General features: G+C 35.9%; 2 protein-coding genes across 7 annotated transcripts in view; one reads left to right on the plus strand and one right to left on the minus strand.

Moving 5' to 3' along the window:
* The window catches only part of LOC140633127 (coiled-coil domain-containing protein 144A-like), a 606,261-nt gene that overhangs the window by 306,028 nt on the left and 281,762 nt on the right, over positions 1-18,471 (minus strand).
* The window catches only part of LOC140633286 (ankyrin repeat domain-containing protein 26-like), a 169,390-nt gene that overhangs the window by 55,971 nt on the left and 94,948 nt on the right, over positions 1-18,471 (plus strand). For all 6 annotated transcript variants that reach the window (XM_072825617.1, XM_072825618.1, XM_072825613.1 and 3 more), the window contains 7 exons: positions 1,454-1,485; positions 1,577-1,649; positions 6,407-6,495; positions 7,587-8,687; positions 11,252-11,484; positions 16,089-16,259; positions 18,175-18,208. In XM_072825617.1, coding sequence (XP_072681718.1) covers positions 1,454-1,485; positions 1,577-1,649; positions 6,407-6,495; positions 7,587-8,687; positions 11,252-11,484; positions 16,089-16,259; positions 18,175-18,208 — 1,733 coding nt within the window. The remainder of the gene's footprint in view (positions 1-1,453; positions 1,486-1,576; positions 1,650-6,406; positions 6,496-7,586; positions 8,688-11,251; positions 11,485-16,088; positions 16,260-18,174; positions 18,209-18,471) is intronic.

Below are 18,471 nucleotides of genomic sequence, written 5' to 3' on the forward strand. Positions count from 1 at the left end.
GAAGGGAAAGAGGGAAAAATGAAAGAAGTCTTAGCTAGGAAATTTTGGAGTTGGTGAGGAAATTCTAGAGAATTCACTTTTTTTTATGACAGACATAGAGAGAGGCAGAGACACAGGCAGAGGGAGAAGCAGGCTCCATACAGGGATCCCAACGTGGGGCCGGATCCTGGGTCTCCAGCATCACACCCTGGGCCGATGGTGGCACCAACCCTTGGTCCACCGGGGCTGCCCGAGAACTCACTTTTTAGATACCTTGAGTTTATTTCTACTGAAACAGATTAGATCACAGCTGCTCCACAAAGAATACTGAGAGCAAATGGAGTGCTAGACTTGGGATAAAACATAGCCACCATTCATCTTCCTCAAATCTATTGGACCTCAAAGATATATGTTGCTTCGATATTCATTATTCAAATGAGACTAATTTGAATATGGAAGCATGGGTGTTCTTTTTTTCAGATAGCTCATTTTGGGGGATGATAGCTGTTTGAAAGAAACCTTTTCAAGACTGACATAGTCTACCAAATCAAACTAATTTTGGAAAATAAAGAAATCATAGGGTCCATTCCTTAAATGCTAAAATTGTTACTATCAATAAATATGACACTGATTTTGAAATACAAAAGATTTTTAGTATCTAAAAATTCGGTGGCAATTAAATTGATTTTTTTTTTCAGTTTGGTAGTCATGGTTCCATATTGAAAGCTTATTATACATTATTTCTTAGATGTGTTTTATATACCTTCTTGCGTGCATGGGTCAAGAAATGTTAACATGGCTAAACTAGAGGATACAAGAAATGTAGGCATACCAGTGGCCCACATGGGTATAGACAAAAACGAATACTTTTATTGACTATTATCCTACAAGTATATCCAGGCTGATCAATTCATAACACTGTTTTTGGTGACAAATAAATTACGCATTCAATAAATTATGCATTCATCATAACTGCGTACTGCCTAAATTACGGGACAAATTGAAGAACATGGCAAATACTTGTAGTAGAATGGTATCGATGATTCTGCTGTGCTGCAATCAGGATGTGCTGTTGCCTTCAGCTTTCACGTTTATCCTCTCAGAGTCCTCATTTGTTCCTCTGATTAAAGATTGCTTTTCTCCCCCATCAATCAGCATGTTCACGTTGGTATATGTGCAACATTTAGTGATTTCTGTTTTAGTTATTTCATTTGAAACATCATCTTACTTTTGGAATCCTAACTGCATGTTATGTTGAACATATATTTCTATTTTTTATAGTATTTATAATGGGTTCCTATTTCTGTCTTGTTGCTGTCTTAATCCACCTTCCTGTCTCTAGAATCAAGACCAAAGCCTAATGTAATCACTTTCAAAGCCAAGCATGAGGATTCAGCTTAATCCTAACTGCATGAATGTATAGTTGGCTTTCATATTTACGTATAATTAACTACATGTCCCTTTTGTGTTTTAGATTCTCCTGGAAAAGATCTTCTTCACTGGGAGGTATAGCTTTTGTATTTTTATTTTGAATTTTTAACTACAGATTGTATGAAATGCACATTGTTTTAATCATATTGTTTCAATACCCATCCAGTCTACCACTAAAGTGAAAGATTCTGTTCCTAATGAAGCAGTCACAACGAGTGATAAACAAACACCCAGATCAGGTAAATTTTACAGTACAAATATACCTGTGGAAAGATGTGCACTAAACTGTTGAAATGCCCATCGTCTTCTTATACCAAATTCTTCTTTGTGTGTGTGTGTGTGTGTGTGTGTGTGTGTGTATGTGAGACAAATTTAATCGAAGGATGTGACATAAATAAGGTAGATGTCATTGCTGATATCCACGTTTGAACAAAAAATATTTACAAGCATAAGAAAAAGAGATTTTAAAAATGTAAGCTTTAGTTCAGGTTTCTACTTTTAAGTTTTGAAATCCTAATGTCCCTGGTTTGGAATTCCTTTACTTGTAAGGGGTTCCCAGAAGTTAATTATTAGACTCTAAGATTTTTCTGGTGTTCACCATACTTATTTGAATTCTGACTTTTACCCAGAGTAAAGCTTCACTTGCTAACATGTCAGTTGTGTTAAATGAAGTTAAAACTTCATTTCATCTTTGTGTTGTTATATTGATCATTTTAAGCCAAACACTTGTTCTGATTGTGTGTGTGTGTGTGTGGTGACTTTGATTATTAGAAATGTGGGACGGAATTAGTTGTATCTTAATATTTGGTAGACACAATCTTTTAAAAAAGTAATTCTGAACCCTTTCGGCCTAGGGTCCTTTTTTACTATTTAAAAATTATTGAGCATTCCAAAGAACGTCTGCTTAAGTGGGTTATATCTGTTGATATTTACAATCTTAGAAATTAAAACATTTAAAACACAAGGATACACAATCTCATGTTGTTAGCCATTAGAGCTGTGATCCACTGATCATGCGAGTTGCGATGCTATCACACATTTTATCTTTAGAAAACTTTATTGTACACTTAATAAGAAAATGAGAGTGAAAATGTCAAATAGCATTTAGTATGCTTGTGAAGATAGTTTTCACCTCTTGGATTTTGTGAATCGATGGATCTTGGGACTCTGGGGATTCTCAGATGACATGGGAGAACTGATTTAAACCATGTACAGGGTTCATGGATGCAAAATGATAAAGGGGCCCTTGTGATGAAATGGGCATTAAAGTTTCATTTCTGCATTTCTTGCTTTTTTGTTTCCCTTGTCTTAAAAGGTTTAAATCAGACCAATCTTGTTTACAAAGGGACAATAGTTTTGTTATATATTCATTTTCTGTTTCATGGCTGTTTCATGGCATTTTCTGTTTCTGTTTTTGGATCTCAGTGTGGACTGAGACTTATTTTGTTTTTACATGGAAAGGATTATATTACCCAAGTCTTTGATTTCTCATATAAATATGATATTTGTCCAAAAATTAAATTCTGAGGATGTTGGTGCATTGAGGAGAGACCATCTCATTATTATTAAAGTAGTACCATTCATCACAAGTTTTTTAAATCTCACGTCTTTAGAACACAAAATGCATATTTAAACATAAAATAAATGATTAGACATCAGTTTTGTTACTAAAAACATTCAGACCTTGAAGACTCTTAATTATTAATGGACAGAGCTTTTATGGAATATAGAATATGTAATAGAGCTTGGTGAGTGAATTAAACTGTGTAATAACAGAGAATAAAAAAGAAAATGAGAGAGAGTTAAATTCATCTGTGTGAATGCCAAGTATAGGACATATAAAATATAATTAGCTACGAATGAGTAGTAAGTAGTGTGTCTGGGAGAAGAGCAGGCCTTGTGGCTGTTTCTCTAACAAAAGAATTTGTACAGATTTGTTAAGTTTGTATTGTTGTTTACATTCTAATAAAGGAAACTTTGTTTTCAGATTTTTCTGATTGTGATTCTAGTTTGTCCCTCAGTAATGAGACTTGTCAAAGAACTGGGGATTTGAAAGTTGATAATAAATGCCCATTTGTATCACAACCAATGATCAAAAATGAGTCAGCATCCACAGAATTTGGACAGATGACCTTAATAGATAAAATATTAATATTGGAGCTATGTTTCAGTTAGAGAATTCTATGCTCCATGGCCTGTGTGAATCACTGCTACTAGAAAACAGAGCAAAAAAGGTAAAGAATCAGAGAGAGTTCAGTGTCCTCATGATTTCACCATAGTTCTGATTTTTCAAAAATAATTTTGTGGTAAAATTTACTTTGTGTTTACTCCTTTCATGCAACCTACCACCAAACAGAGCATCTTTCAGCAAGACATTTTTGCATTCTTCCTCTAACCAAAGCCACATATAAATAAGAAAGAGAATTAGGAGGAAATAATTTCTTTTAGGCTCGTATTCAGCTTTCACTTGAGAGTGGGTAGCGGGATTAGATTTAGAATTTGGGGACCAGTTGGGAAAACTAGGTAGAGATGTAAAGATTGTTTACTCACGACGTAGTTTCTTAGCTTTATTTTTATAGCTCTAAATTCATAAGTATTGGTCACACTATATTCACTGTAACAAACAAAAGCACCTTCCCAAACAGAATATTAAGATATTTCCTATATTCTCTATGACTTTATTTTGGAGTTGACTTTCCCAGCAGTAATTGGAATCATTGAGAATTTACTACATAGTGTCCTCTTCTCAGCTGTGTAGGCATAGTCCATCTCCTTGTTTGATTATTTTTATTTTACTTTTTTAGAGAGTGTCAGAAAGTAAGGAGGGAGGGATGGGCAGAAGGAGAAAGAGAATCCCAAGCAGGATCCACACTCAGCACGGAGCCCACTGCGGGACTCAGTCTCTCACAACCCTGAGATCATGACCCAAGCTGAAATCAAGAGTTGGATACTTAACTGGCTGAACAACCCAGGTGCTGTTTTATTATTTTAAATGAGTAAAGAGTTCCCAAGGAATATTGGTTTTAAGTATCAAATATCATTTAAAAAGAATATATGGAAAGTCAGTTCTAATTCTACTAAGATTTTCAGTTGATTAACCACATCTAACATGTGTTCTACTTAATGTATCAGTTAATCCAGTGTCCTTTATCAGTCATATGATCACGTCTGTACTAACATATCGTATAATATTTTTTCACCCCTGTAGTTTTGTTATTTTCTTTCTTCTAGAATTAACTCATTTTCTAAAGATTTTCAGTTATCTCCAGGAGTAGTGAGTATAGGCTGTAAATCCAAGTGTATTGATCTATACAAGTGATTTGTTTGCTGTTACTTCTTTGTGAGCTTGGTAGATCCAAGAAACAGGACTTTAAAAAGAAAACGCCTATAGGCTCCTGTACCGCAGGAAAATGTGAAACAAAAACGATTACAAAATACATGCAAGCAACATAAAACAGTTCATGTAAAATATATCTCTTTTCCCTTGATGCCAAGATTGTTGTTGATTCACTTAATACAGATTTATTCTGTACTGAGCCCTGATGATTTTATATTCTGAATATTTCTGGAACCATTCTGTCAGTTCAGGTGTGTATCATCTTTGTTTTGCATTACACTTTCTAATTCATCTCCTGTCTTTGATCACAGTACCCCTCACACTCATCCCTCCCCACAGTTTTTAGAGTGATCTGTCTCAAATGCATATACGACTGTGAACCACTGTTGAAAACATATTTATGTCCAGGCATCTTAAAATTACATACAAAGCTTTCATAATCTTGACTTCTGCCTAAGTCTTCATCTTTAGCCCTTTATACCGTCTGCCCTTATCTCTGGTATCCTGAACTGCTAGTGATGTCTTCCTCTGTAATCTCTCTATTTTAGACAAATATTTACCCTGTTGTGTGCTTCTCTCCCTTGTCTTACTACAGCCTTGCATGCTCTCCCCATTTTCTGTAGATACGTGCTTCTTTAAACCCGGTCCCGTATCTATCACTTAGTGGGAACTCAGTAAGTAGTACTAAGTAACATAAAGACTGTTTACTTTTATAAGTAACATGAAGTTACTTTTATAAGTAACATGAAGACTGAAAGATGATTTAAGAGATTGTCCCCTACAGGGATGCCTGGGCGGTTCATTCGGTTGAGTCTCCAACTCTTGATTTCAGTTCCAGTCATATCTCAGACTTGTGAGATGGAGCCCCAGGTGGAGCTCAGCACTGGGGGTGGAGCCCGCTCAAGATTCTCTCTCTCTCTCTCTCTCTCTCTCTCTCTCTCTCTCTCTCTCATCGAGATTGTCCCCTACAGTGTAGGAGCAAAAGAACTAGACACATAAAGAAGTAGTTTACAGTTCAGGTGGTGAAGGTGCACTAGAAAAAGCTGTAAGGTATTAAGGTAACCCCAAAGAAAGAGATGCATTTTTATCTGAGAAAGGATAGCCATAATCAAGGATGACTTTACACAGCAGTCTGAGTCCTAAAAGATGCAAGGAAATTTGTCAAGTAGTAGAGGAAAATAATTTCAGAAACGTTTACTTATTGGGCACATACACCCATAGGATGTATGTCCAGTGTATCCCAGAGGATATACACTGATAAAGACATGAAAAGTACTAATAATTTTGGAAATGATGAATAACGTTGTGGTTGAAGCTTCAGGTGTTGTTTAAGAGGTACTGTTACAAAGTAGAGAATAATCTCTTGTGATTTTATATGTTTCTACTGGATTTTAAACTTTTGTTTCTGATTGTTTTGTTCATGGATGTTAGTGGATGAATTTGTGAATGAATCTTGGAGATGTTTGTGTGCCTTTAACCTGGTGACGTTTAGTATTTCTCAAATGGTTTGTTGAAATTTTAGATAATTAGAAGTATTTCTTAAATATTCAGCTAAAGATGAATTTAAACTCTTCAGTGATAAATGATATTTTCTATTTTTATAGAGGTAATAGCTTTTATCTAACCATTCTAAGTAGTCCATTTTAACTAAATATATAGATTTGTCATCAGAACCAGACTTAGAAGTGGCATCACAGCAAAAGCAAGAGCAAGAAAGGCCTGATAAAAGTGAAAATAACCACCCCCAGGTATGTAAAGCTTTAAATTTAAATTTCTGGTTTTATATTGTTTTCCCTGCTTTTCTAATATTACATGTTTCAAGTGAAACTCTTTGAGTGGATATATTGAAGTCAATAGAGTGTAATTTAATATTTAGTTTTTATAAAATTTTACGAGTTACAAAACTTAAAATGCTATGATTTCTAGTAACTAAGTTTAGCTAAACTTCATCCTTGGAATTTAGGCAAAAAAAAATCTTTTGAGACAAAAATAATTCTAAATATTCTTTGCTTCTTCTATTTTTGTAACTTCTTTACATGATAAAGAAGGTAGCATCAAATATTGAGTCATGTTTAAGCAGTTGAAATTATGAGCAGTATAACAATGATGACTACTGACTTAGACTCATGTACAAGGAGTGATTATTCTCAGTGGTTCAAAGTGTCTAGTTCTCTATTTCCAGTTACAAATGCCAAGATTAAAGATTTATTCTGCTTTGTGATCTCTGTGTAGTTGACTTGAGAGAATGGGGTCGTGAAATCAGCACGATCGCCTATGTAGAATCACACCTTCCAGGATGGGACCTTTGTAGCTGGATTATAAACAATAACTCTTTCAGTTATTTCAGCACAGGAAATCCATATTATTAATATTTTTCTTATCCACTCTCAGTGGACATTACCATATATTAGAGCTGGATACAAGCAGATAATCTATAGCGATGTCTAACACTATCATAGTATATAATTTAAATTAAAATATAGGAATTTATTTTTCTTTGATGTTAATTGATATTTGCCCCCCAAAAATGTAGTTTGCCTATTATCTAGGTTTCAAACTTGTAAAAACTCCTGAAATGCATTGTCGGGGCTCACTCTTTAAGATACAAGGGAATAAAGTGTTTTTAAGTTTGTAACATTAAAAATCATCTGATTCATTTTTTGGTAGATGTAACTGTATTGAATTGTTTAGTTAAGAAAAACCTGACAAAATATAAGTGAATGGATTTATGCTTTTCTTCTGTCCTCACTTCTTAGTTATAATCCAGTGACTTAGGAACAGCTAATAACTAAATTTTAATTATTTTCTATTTTTCTTTGTCCGTATTTGATTACCTAAGGATAAAGTTATTTTACAAACATGTATCCTGGCTGAAAAGACATCTGAAAGCCAAACCAATCAAATTAACATTCCACTTGTGCAACTGCAAAATATGGCTCGAGAACCAGAAATGAATATGGAATGTGATAGACAGGGTGATAGATCTGTACATTCAGAACATCCTCGTGTGCACAAGAAGTATGAGGAGATACAGATGAAACAAGGCAAATTAGATTGGAAAAATAATGTGAAACGCATGAGCAGAGAGTTAAAGAAGAAGATTGGTAAAACTTGTGAAAAGTACCAAATTATTACTCATCCTAAGTTAGAACCACTACGTGGTAATTCTAAAGAAGCAGACGTAAAGGAAATACCTCCTAATGTGACAAAAGTTACACTTGATTGTGAGGAAAAGGATGAATTGGGAGTGTCTGTCTCTGTAGTACCTCAGGCCTTTCCTGAACAAAAAGAGCCTAGTCTCGAAAATGCTATTCTCTCTCATTCATACTCTGGGTCCCCAGACTATGCTTGCCAGTCATCTTCTAAGCTTTCTTCCCATGAAAATGATAACAAACCAGGTGAGCATGTTTTTAACAAAAATGAGAGTCTTGATAGCGATCCAGAAAATAAAAAAGTAAGGAACCCACTAGTTACATTTGAAGTGAAAGAAGACCAAGAGTTTGACATGCAGATGGCCAAAAGTTTGAACCAAAATACCACCAATAGTAAATTAGACACTGGATATATCCCTCCGTATAGTGACCCAGAAAGCCTTTTTGATTTGCGGCTTGCCCACTCCAATGTGGCGAAACAAATGATTCAGAAGAAAAGGCATGATACTTCTGCTATTACGAACACTTACAAGAAAACAAAACCAATACAAGACTCTTTCCAGAAGCCATTAGATGCAGATAATGACAGTACTAATAACTATAAAAGTACGGAACCTGCATTAGAAAATGTGAGTTCTTCACCACGTCCTTTCAGAACATCAAAAGTATATCAAAAAGAAGAATTACAGCAAGATATGCAAAATCTGCAAAGGTTTAAGAATGAGAAAGGCATGTTACAAGTAGAACTCCTGGCTTTGGAAAAAGAGAAAGTTGAACTTCAAAAAGAGGTAGAGAGATTCACTTTGCTGCTGCTCTTTTGATTTTTTTGTCTTTGTCATATCTGAGCCATTTTGATTTTCCACTTAAGAAAAAAGCTCATGTATAAAATGGGGTCATCTGAATATATAATTGTGTTCAGAAATAATATTATTTCTGCTATCTAAATGATAGGAATGCAGGAAAACATAAGATTTGTGTTCCTTAAGTTTCTTTCAGTTTCCCAAGTGGCGTGTGAACTGGGAAGCTCTTTTCGCTATGACCCTGTGACCTCATGAACCAGAGTAACCGTAGAGAAAATTGCTTTAAAAATGCGATTATCTTGGGGTGCCTGGGGGGCACGGTCAGTTGAGAGTCCTAGTCTTGTTTTGGGCTTGGGTTGTGATGTCAGGGTTGTGAAGAGGAGCCCCACGTCAGGCTCTGTGCTCAGCATGGAGTCTGCTTGAGTTTCTCTCTCCCGCTGTGCCTCTCTCATGCTATCAGTCTTGTTCTCTAAAATACATAGATCTTTAAAAAATATATCATAATATCTAGGATTTTTATCTATTGGCTTAAATATAAGTTGCACTTCTATAAACAATAAAATGGAAAAGAAGTTGGGATGCCTGGGTGGGTGGCTCACCTGTTGAGTGTCTGCCTTTGGCTCAGGGTATGATCCCGGGATCTGGGATTGAGTCCCACATCGGGTTCCCTGCATGGAGCCTGCTTCCCCCTCTGCCCGTGTCTCTGCTTCTCTGTGTGTGTGTCCCTGATGAATAAATAAATAAAATCTTTAAAATAAATGAATACATAACATGGAAAAGAAGCAATAGCTAAGGGAAGGGATATAAACAAACATTTCATCTAAACCAATCTATTTATTGCTTCTGTTTATTGCTTCAGTATGTATAGTCTTCTCTGCTTTCCTCAAACTCTTGGAACTTCAAATTCCAACACGACCACTTTTTGAGATATTTTTAAGAACAAATATTTGCATTATCACCAGTTTTTTTCTCCCATGTTTTTAAAAACAGACTCCTTTTTTCTTTTAGGATTTATTTATTTACTTACTTACTTATTTATTTACTTATTTATTTGAGTGTGTGAGCAGGGTGAAGGGGGTAGAGGGAGAGAGAAAGGGAGAGAAGCAAACTCCCCAATGAGCGTGGAGCCTGAAGCGGAGCTCAATCCCATGACCAGGAGATCATGACCTGAACTGCAATCAAGAGCTGGAGGCCCAACTAACTGTGCCACTCAGGCATCTCCTCTACATTAAAAAAAAAAAAAATTTTTTTTTTTTTTTTTTTTTTTTTAGATTTTATTTGACACTGAGAGAGAGAACACAAATGGGAGCAGGTGTAGGAGGGAAAGGGAGAAGCACGCTCCTGGCGGAGCAGGAAGCCTGATGCACGGGTCTTGATCCTAGATCCCGGGGATCATGACCTGAGCCAAAGGCAGATGTTTAACTGACTGAGCCACCCAGGTGTCCACGTGTGTGTGTGTGTGTGTGTGTATACACATATATGTGTTTGTTTAATCATCATTCTCAGGTGTTTTTGTTAAATCAAACCTTTACATTTTGTTTAATAAAGTATGATATATTTTGACACATACGACTTTTATCATGTAGGTAGCATAGATTTTCAGCAAACCTTCAGTATTTGACTCTAAGGGAGAAAACTGATGTTTGAGGTGAAAAATAAAATCTAGAGATATCCTCCTTTAAAATAAAAATTAGCTAAGTGCCTCATCCCCAATTAAGGTATTAAATTACTGTGCCAAAGTCACACTTTTAGCATAGCTGATTAATAAACTTGTTGGGTCATTTATTTGATTCAGCATCAAGGAATTGTATCATCTCTTTGATGCTAGGTAATGCCACTTTAGGAACTTTGGACAAATCATGTAACCTTTTTTGGTTTTATTCCCATTATCAATAGAAAATGGGATTAAAGTTGATAATTATTTTTATACCCTCTAGCTATAAAATTTTATGGTTATGGAATGTGAAATTTGGGGAGCATTACTCATTTCCCAAAATTCGACACTAATATCAGTTTTGCACCTTTTATGTTGTGGTGAACTTTGGTTCACATATTTTAATGAACACAGTGACTTTTTTGATAGCTCTGGGATCCAAATGAAAAAAGAATTATAAAAGGCAGTTGGGGAAAGAATAGCTCAGTGCAGAAATGGAAAGCTTCCTCTTTGTTCCTGGAGCATCACAATGTCACATCCTTTGAATCTGTCGGTGTAAGCAAAATCCAGATGGTAAAGACGGAAGAGGACAGATTTTTGTGTCTTTTTATTTCTTTGTATCTGCTGGTCAGATGGGGTGAAGTTGGGAATGTTAGGTAACAAAGTGTAGATATGAACACAAAATTAAGAAAGTCCTTTTTGGAATTCTGGAAAATTATGTTGTTCTATTCCAACAGAAATGAAGCAGAATTTCCAAAAATTACAATTACAGGTAATGATAAAGTTCAGTGCAAGATAGTTTTATTGATTAAAATTACATTAAAGAGTCAAATGATACAATTAATGAAAAAAGTTCTTTTTAATGAATGAAGTTGTAACTATCAAATTTCCATTCAAGACTGGAAAAGAAAGGAAGCAGCACACGAGTAATAAAATGGAAGGAGCAGAAAACATATATGATGATGCTGCTGCTGCTGCTGCTGCTCCTGCTCTTGGTACTGCTCTTGCTGTTGCTGCTGCTGCTGCTGCTGCTGCTGCTCCTGCTCCTGCTGCTGGACTAATTCAACAAAGAAAGACTGGAAAAACTGATAACCACCTGTTTCCTACTACGCAGAATGAAGATTCTGATAGGTAAGCCTATAGCAATATTTAAACAGTAGATAATTATTATTTTTCTATAAAACAAATTCTGTTTGGAGCTAATGTTCATGTTTAACACATTTTATATTTTTAGTAGAGATATTCCACCCAGGGTGCTAAACAGAAAAAGGCAAAGACCGGTAAGGTATCAAATTGTTTTGCAGGCATAGTGATAAATATTTAACTAAAAAAAAATAACCTAGGTTAGCAAATGTAAGGAAAAAGTCATTCTCATACACTGTTGTTAGGTGAAAATTGTCAGATCCGTTGCACCTGAATGGCTAAGTGGTTGAACGTCTGCCTTTGGCTCAGGTTGTGATCTCGGGGTCGTGGGATCGAGTCCTGCATCAGGCTTCCCATGAGGAGCCTGCTTCTCCATCTGCCCATGTCTCTGCCTCACTCTGTGTCTCTCCTGAATAAATAAATAAAAATCTTTAAAAGCGAGAGAGAGGAAGAAAATTGACAAATCCTTTCTGAAGAGTGATGTAGCAGTGCATTTCAAATTTCATATATGCTGTCCCTATATCCCAACGGCTTCATTGCCAGGAGTAGATCCTATAGGAAAACATGACTTGTGTCAACACTTAGACACACATATTCTAAGAACATTTATTATATATTATTATATTTATAAAATATGACAGATATATTAAGAATACTTACATAAACATGTTACATATATATGTTAAGATTATCTATCAAAAACTTGGAGGAAGTCTAACTCTCCATCCATAAGGAAGTAAGTTTTCACACCTATAAAATAATGCAGCATGTAACTATCTGAGAAAATGAATTTAGGTCTGCAGGGTTTTGATTGTTTAACAAATTTAAAATTTTTAATTTTATTTTTATTTATTCATGAGAGACAGAGAGAGAGAGAGAGAGAGAGAGACAGGCAGAGACACAGGCAGAGGGAGAAGCAGGCTCCATGCAGGGAGCCTGATGTGGGACTCGATCCCAGGACTCCAGGATCACACCCTGGGCTGGAGGCGGGCGCTAAACTGCTGAGCCACCCAGGGATCCCCCAAAGTATATTTAAAGTGTTTGGTTTGATGTCTTACAATAACTTTAGAATACTTTTAATATCTGCTGAGTTGCAAAGGGAAGTTACCTGCTACACTGGCACTCTACCTTATTACCAACAAAACTGCTAATTATTAGGTTTTTGGTTTTGGTTCCCAATGCACGAGTGCTCAAATGTTGGACTCTCAAATTGATCTGAATATTATTACGAAGAGATTTCACATGGCAACTTGTCCCATATTCTGTATAAACATTTGATCCCTATGCTATAAACCAAGAGGTTGTTAATGCAGTGAATCTTCTTTTTCAGGCACTTTGCATACAGGCTATTATTTTTCCTTTAAAAATGTTTTTAAGATTATTTATTTGAGAGAGAGAGTGTGTGAGTGCAGGGAGCGGCAGAGGCAGAGGGAGAAGCGGGGAGCCTGAAGTGGGGCTGATCCCGGGACTCCAGGGTCATGATCTGAGCCGAAGGCAGACGCTTTACCGACTGAGCCAACCAGGCGCCCCTTATTCTTCCATTTTAAAGAGCATATATTTCAACATGCACCACATCAAATTTTTCAATAGTGACTTCATATTATATAATCTTCGAAAATTCACTTTCCATTAATTCTAAACACAGTGGATCTATTAAAACATAAGTCAGATTATGTCCTCCTCTGCTCAAAACCTAATGGCCTCCCATTCACTCAAGTTCTTTCTAATAGCTACAAGGCCTTATGTGACTTGTTCATCTCGGGTCCCTCCCTATCCTTTCCTCCCTCTGTCTCTCTGATTTGAACTACTTTCTATCCCTTTCCTTCTGTTCAGCCACACTTGAATTTCTCACTATTCTTACCCCCCACCCTCATTATAAACACTTCAGGCATACCTCTGTACTTGCTATAAACTCTCTGTGGAGTGCTTTTCTCTCAGGTATCCTCATGGCTTACTCCTTGCTCCCTCTTTTTCTCCCTGGTTTTTGCTTCAAGGTCACTTTCTCAGCAAGGCCCTTCTTGGTTTATCCTGACTAGTATTTCGACCACCCCTTTTGCTACAACACATTGAAATTTGATTTCTCTGCTTTAGTTTTTCTCCTCTCATACTGTGTAGTTTATTGTTACTATGTTTACTATCCTCGTGAGTAGGGTTTTTTCTGTTTATGGCCGTGTCCTCAGTGCTTAGAGAACATTCTAGCATATATAGTGCTATTCAATAAATGTTTGTTGAGTGAATGGAGTTTAACTAAACCATGTGTATTGTTTTTAACATAATACCAATTCTCACTTAAACAGAAAGAACGGTTGGCATGGGTCCATTTTGACAATTTAACCTGTCCGTTATCTGCATTTTGTGGATTATTTGGGCCTAATCTTGTGGTTACTTGCTACTTATTCTTTTACTGGTATTTATGTTAGTTTTAATTATAGTAGAATGGAACAAAGGAAGAGCAAACTTCATTTATGTTTCATTAAGGAAAATGAAATATGGTGGTAAATTATTATAGGACTTTAAACATTTTTGCCAGAGGATATGAGCCCTCAATATCTGAAATATAAAGGTGAAGTCGGAATTTACTGCTGACTAATAAGAGGGAGCTATGCTGGCCACTTACAGTCTTTTCTGACAGAGTAGTCTTCGCTTTCTATATACAGTTTCAGGAAAAGTGGAGTTTAAGACTTGGGAGACTTTCAGAGAATTAAGTGGTTTGTCATCATCTGAAGCCACCATGGTAATTTGGGTAAGACTGTTGTTGATTGGTTGGCACTCAAGGCATGCGTATTGGAGTGATTTTGTCCCACATTGGCTATACTTCATGAGGGAGAAGCTGACATTGGTTGGCTAGTGAGTGAGGACAGATGGCATTGATCATTACAAACATTTAAAACTGGTTCTGATGGGTTCTCGTTACCATGGCTGCATGTTAGCATTCCCCCGCCAACATAACTTTGAGGTGTCTTTAACCAGTTGTTTTCTATTTAAAAGTTGCTTCTATTAACTGTTTTCAAAATGAAAGCTATTTCGTATCCATAATTACAGATTTACTTCTGAAATTTGGGTCGAGAAGAATTGTTTAATAATTGCTTTCAGGAAGATCCATCTTTTTTGGATGTTTAATTTAACTAGAAGAGTTATCTGTATGGCAGTTTTAAAACAGTAATTGCTGGTTTTGTTTTTGTTTTCAGTGCCCTAAAGTTATTCAACCGATAATCTCCTATGGGAAAATTCAGTCTTTTTGTAAATTTACATAGCTATATGCTCATAATATTTTCTTGCATGCATTTAGTCCATGAAAAAATATATATAATTTTCTGTTGGTAAATCTAGCTTTTTGTATTAGGATTAGATACTAGGCTAAAAGTATGCACAAGTTACCAAAACATTTTCTTTTTCTTTGTCCCTTTAAAATTATTTTTAAAAATGTATTTATTTGAGAGAGAGAGAGAGAGAGAAAGAAAGAAAAAGAAAGAAAGAAAGAAAGAGCGAGCAAGTGGGGAGAGAGAGAAAGAGATGGAGAGAGGATCTCAAGCAGACCTGGGGGTGATTCCACGACCTTGAGATCATGACCTGAGCCAAAACCAAGTCAGACACTTAAACTGACTAAGCCCTTCCAGCTATTCATTAAACTTCTCATTTTGTTTATGTAGTGTATTCCTCATTTTATTGAATTAACTGTTTTTTAAAGATTTTATTCATTTATTTTAGCGAGAGAAAGTGTGTGAGCTAGGGGGGAATAGCAGAGGGAGAGGGACACTGTGCTGAGTGTAAGCCTGATGCAGGGCTCAATCTCATGACCCTGAGATCATAGCCTGAGATGAAATCAAGCGTCAGACACTTAATTGCCTGACCCACCCAGGCACCCCTGAATTGGCTTTTTGTGTTTTCTGGTAGCTCCTTGAATTTCCTTAAGACTGAGATTTTGAAATCTTTCTTGGATAAATTACAGATCTCCACGTGTCTGAGATTGATTACAGGAAGATTATTGTAATCCTTTGTTGGTGTCATATTTCCTTGATTTTGTCATATCCTTTTGCATTGCTGTCTTTGCCTTTGAAGTAGCAGTCACCTCCTCCAGTCTTTAATGACTACCGCTCCCATGTGTCCAAACCTGATTGTTTTGCTCTGGTGATGTGCTAGAACTTCTCTACAGGAAAGCTGGTTTTCCACGAAGACTCTCTACCCCCATGGGTGATTATCTAAGTGTTTTCCAGGGGCTCCCAGATGGTGGCTGTGAGGGTGAGGGTGGCGCCAATTTATGGGCTTTTGCCGGATCCACAGCTGGGTGTGTAGTGCGTATGCCTGTTACCCGATGCATGGGCAGATGAGACTTTTCCCCCGTGCCTTGGTGAATGGCACTTGATTCCACAGGTCCTACACAGGCAGTTTTGTCCCCACAAATGACATTGTATCATAATTGTATATGTGTATTTCCTTGCATATGGTTGCACTTCATAACTGTTCTATGAATTAATAAATGAATTCAGATGGGTAACAGATGTTTACAAAAATTTTTTTTTATTCCTTACCAGTAAAATTATTAGAAAATATTGGCTTTCTAATGGATATTTTAACTGGATTTTTGTTTTAAGTAATGATCCTGGTTTGTCTATCATGGAAATAAAGAAAGATAAAAATGTAAAGTGGGCATCAAAAGCATCTGTGATTACACCAGGCTTTGAGGAGGCCGATTCCCTAACTGGTAGTCTACTACGAGTGAGTAATGACAACAGTCTAAGTAAAATGGATCAGGATGAAAGAAGGTAAAATCCCATAAATTCTTTATTTCCCTCTGAAGGAACGTTAACTATGATTATTATATAAGTAAAACACTGTAATATAGTGTCGTACAGGCTGAGGGAAGAAATACTCAAGTATATCAAAAACACCACTTGAAAGGTTAGGATGAGGAGGAGTGACTTTTTTTTTTAAGATTTCATGTATTTATTTGTGAGAGACAGAGAGAGAGAGAGGCAGAGACATAGGCAGAGGGAGAAGCAGGTTCCCTGTGGGGAGCCCAAAGCAGAACTCGATCCCAGGACCCCCAGATTAGGATATGAGTTTTGTGGTAAGAGGTTATTTAGAATCAGTTCCACCGTGCAGTATTCTCATATAATTGAATATTCAGATACTATCCTTCATCGATTGAAAAAAAAATATATATATATATATATAATAGTAAATATACAGACACATAGGCGATTCTGAATAGAACTAATCATTTCTTGATAGGTTTTAAGGTATTCAGTACCTTTGACAGTATCATGAATAGCTATGATTTTGTGAGGGGCTTTGGAGTATCTGATTATATTAAGTTAATATTTGTTTAGGTTCTGGGGAAAGGGGAATGGTTTTGTTTATTTACAATATGTTTATTTACGGGATCCCTGGGTGGCGCAGCAGTTTGGCGCCTGCCTTTGGCCCAGGGCGCGATCCTGGAGACCCTGGATCGAATCCCACGTCAGGCTCCCGGTGCATGGAGCCTGCTTCTCCCTCTGCCTATGTCTCTGCCTCTCTCTCTTTCTATGTGACTATCATAAATAAATAAAATTAAAAAAAAAAACAATATGTTTATTTACAATTGAAAAACTATTCATCTATCATAGATTATTACTTTTGGATTATAAAGTTCTAAATTACAAGAGCCACGGTTACTGTACCAGCAGCGTCATTGACACATATTGTGTGCTTCATGAGTAATTGTTGAATCCATGAATGAACATTTGAATGAGTAAAGGAATGCCCATTAATGAACTTCTTTAGACGAATTAAATCTTTAGTTTATTGAAAGTAGATTTTCAATACTGCCTAGGTATGAAGTGTTTTAATTAAAAAAATGTGTGTGGGATGCCGGGGTCGCACAGCAGTTGAGTGTCTTGCCTTGGGCTCAGGGCGTGATCCTGGGGTCCGACACCAGGCTCCTTGTGGGGGAGCCTGTTTCTCCCTCTGTATGTCTCTGCCTGTCTCTCTCTGTGTGTCACTCTAGTGAAGGAATAAATAAATAAAATCTTTTAAAAAAATAAAAAATTAAAAAGGTATGTAAGATTCAGAAATTATTTCTAGAATAATTATAGCTAGAAATGGAATAATACTATACATTCAATTGGTATCACATTACTTAGAAATACTTAACTTACTTTTACCACATATTTTAAAACACATGTTTGGAAGGGACATTTCCTGGACTTGAGTTCTGGGTGGTCTGCTCCTACCAGGTGTATGGGCTTGGGGAGGTTCCTTAGAATTTCTGTGCCTCATTTGCTTCCTGTGAAAAGATACCCAGTATAATTGCCTGCTTCATACGGTTTGTGTAAGGCCTAAAAACCCTTTAGGATATGTAAACTGTCCCAAATAATGCATAGTAGTTGCACAGTAAAACTTCAAAACACTAATATCACGATTATTTAAAAAGGGCTTATGTCATTAAAAAAACAGTTTGCACTTTCCAAATTGATTTAGTGAAAACTTGTTTTTATTGAAAATGACAACAAAAAATGTGGTATATTTACCCCTATCAAATAATGTAAGTAACATTATGATTTTCCTTTACTTTTGCAATTTTGATCTAAATTTAATACTTTGTTAATATTGCTATTAATATTGCTTAGATATGCTTTAAATATTCTTTGTATTTTAAGTATTTAATATTTTCCTGAAAAGAATCCTTCCTCTTTTTAGACCTGCAAAGAAAACATCTAAGGAAAAGAACAAGGTAGACAAACAAACAAAATATATAATTCTATTTCATTTATGATATATTTTTATTATATTATAATTCTATTTCATTCATGATATATTTTTATTATATTATTTTGATATTTCATATTTATCAGAAACATTATTCCGTGGTAAAAAAAATTACTTTATGAAACGCATAGTGAAAAAATGAAAATTTTCCTTTGTTGTATAGACATCTGCTGTGAAAAAATTATTCAGAAACACCAATTATTGATAAAGGTCTTTTTGATAAAAATC

This window comes from Canis lupus, chromosome 5, assembly GCF_048164855.1.
Source record: "Canis lupus baileyi chromosome 5, mCanLup2.hap1, whole genome shotgun sequence".
NCBI classification, from domain to species: Eukaryota; Metazoa; Chordata; class Mammalia; order Carnivora; family Canidae; genus Canis; species Canis lupus.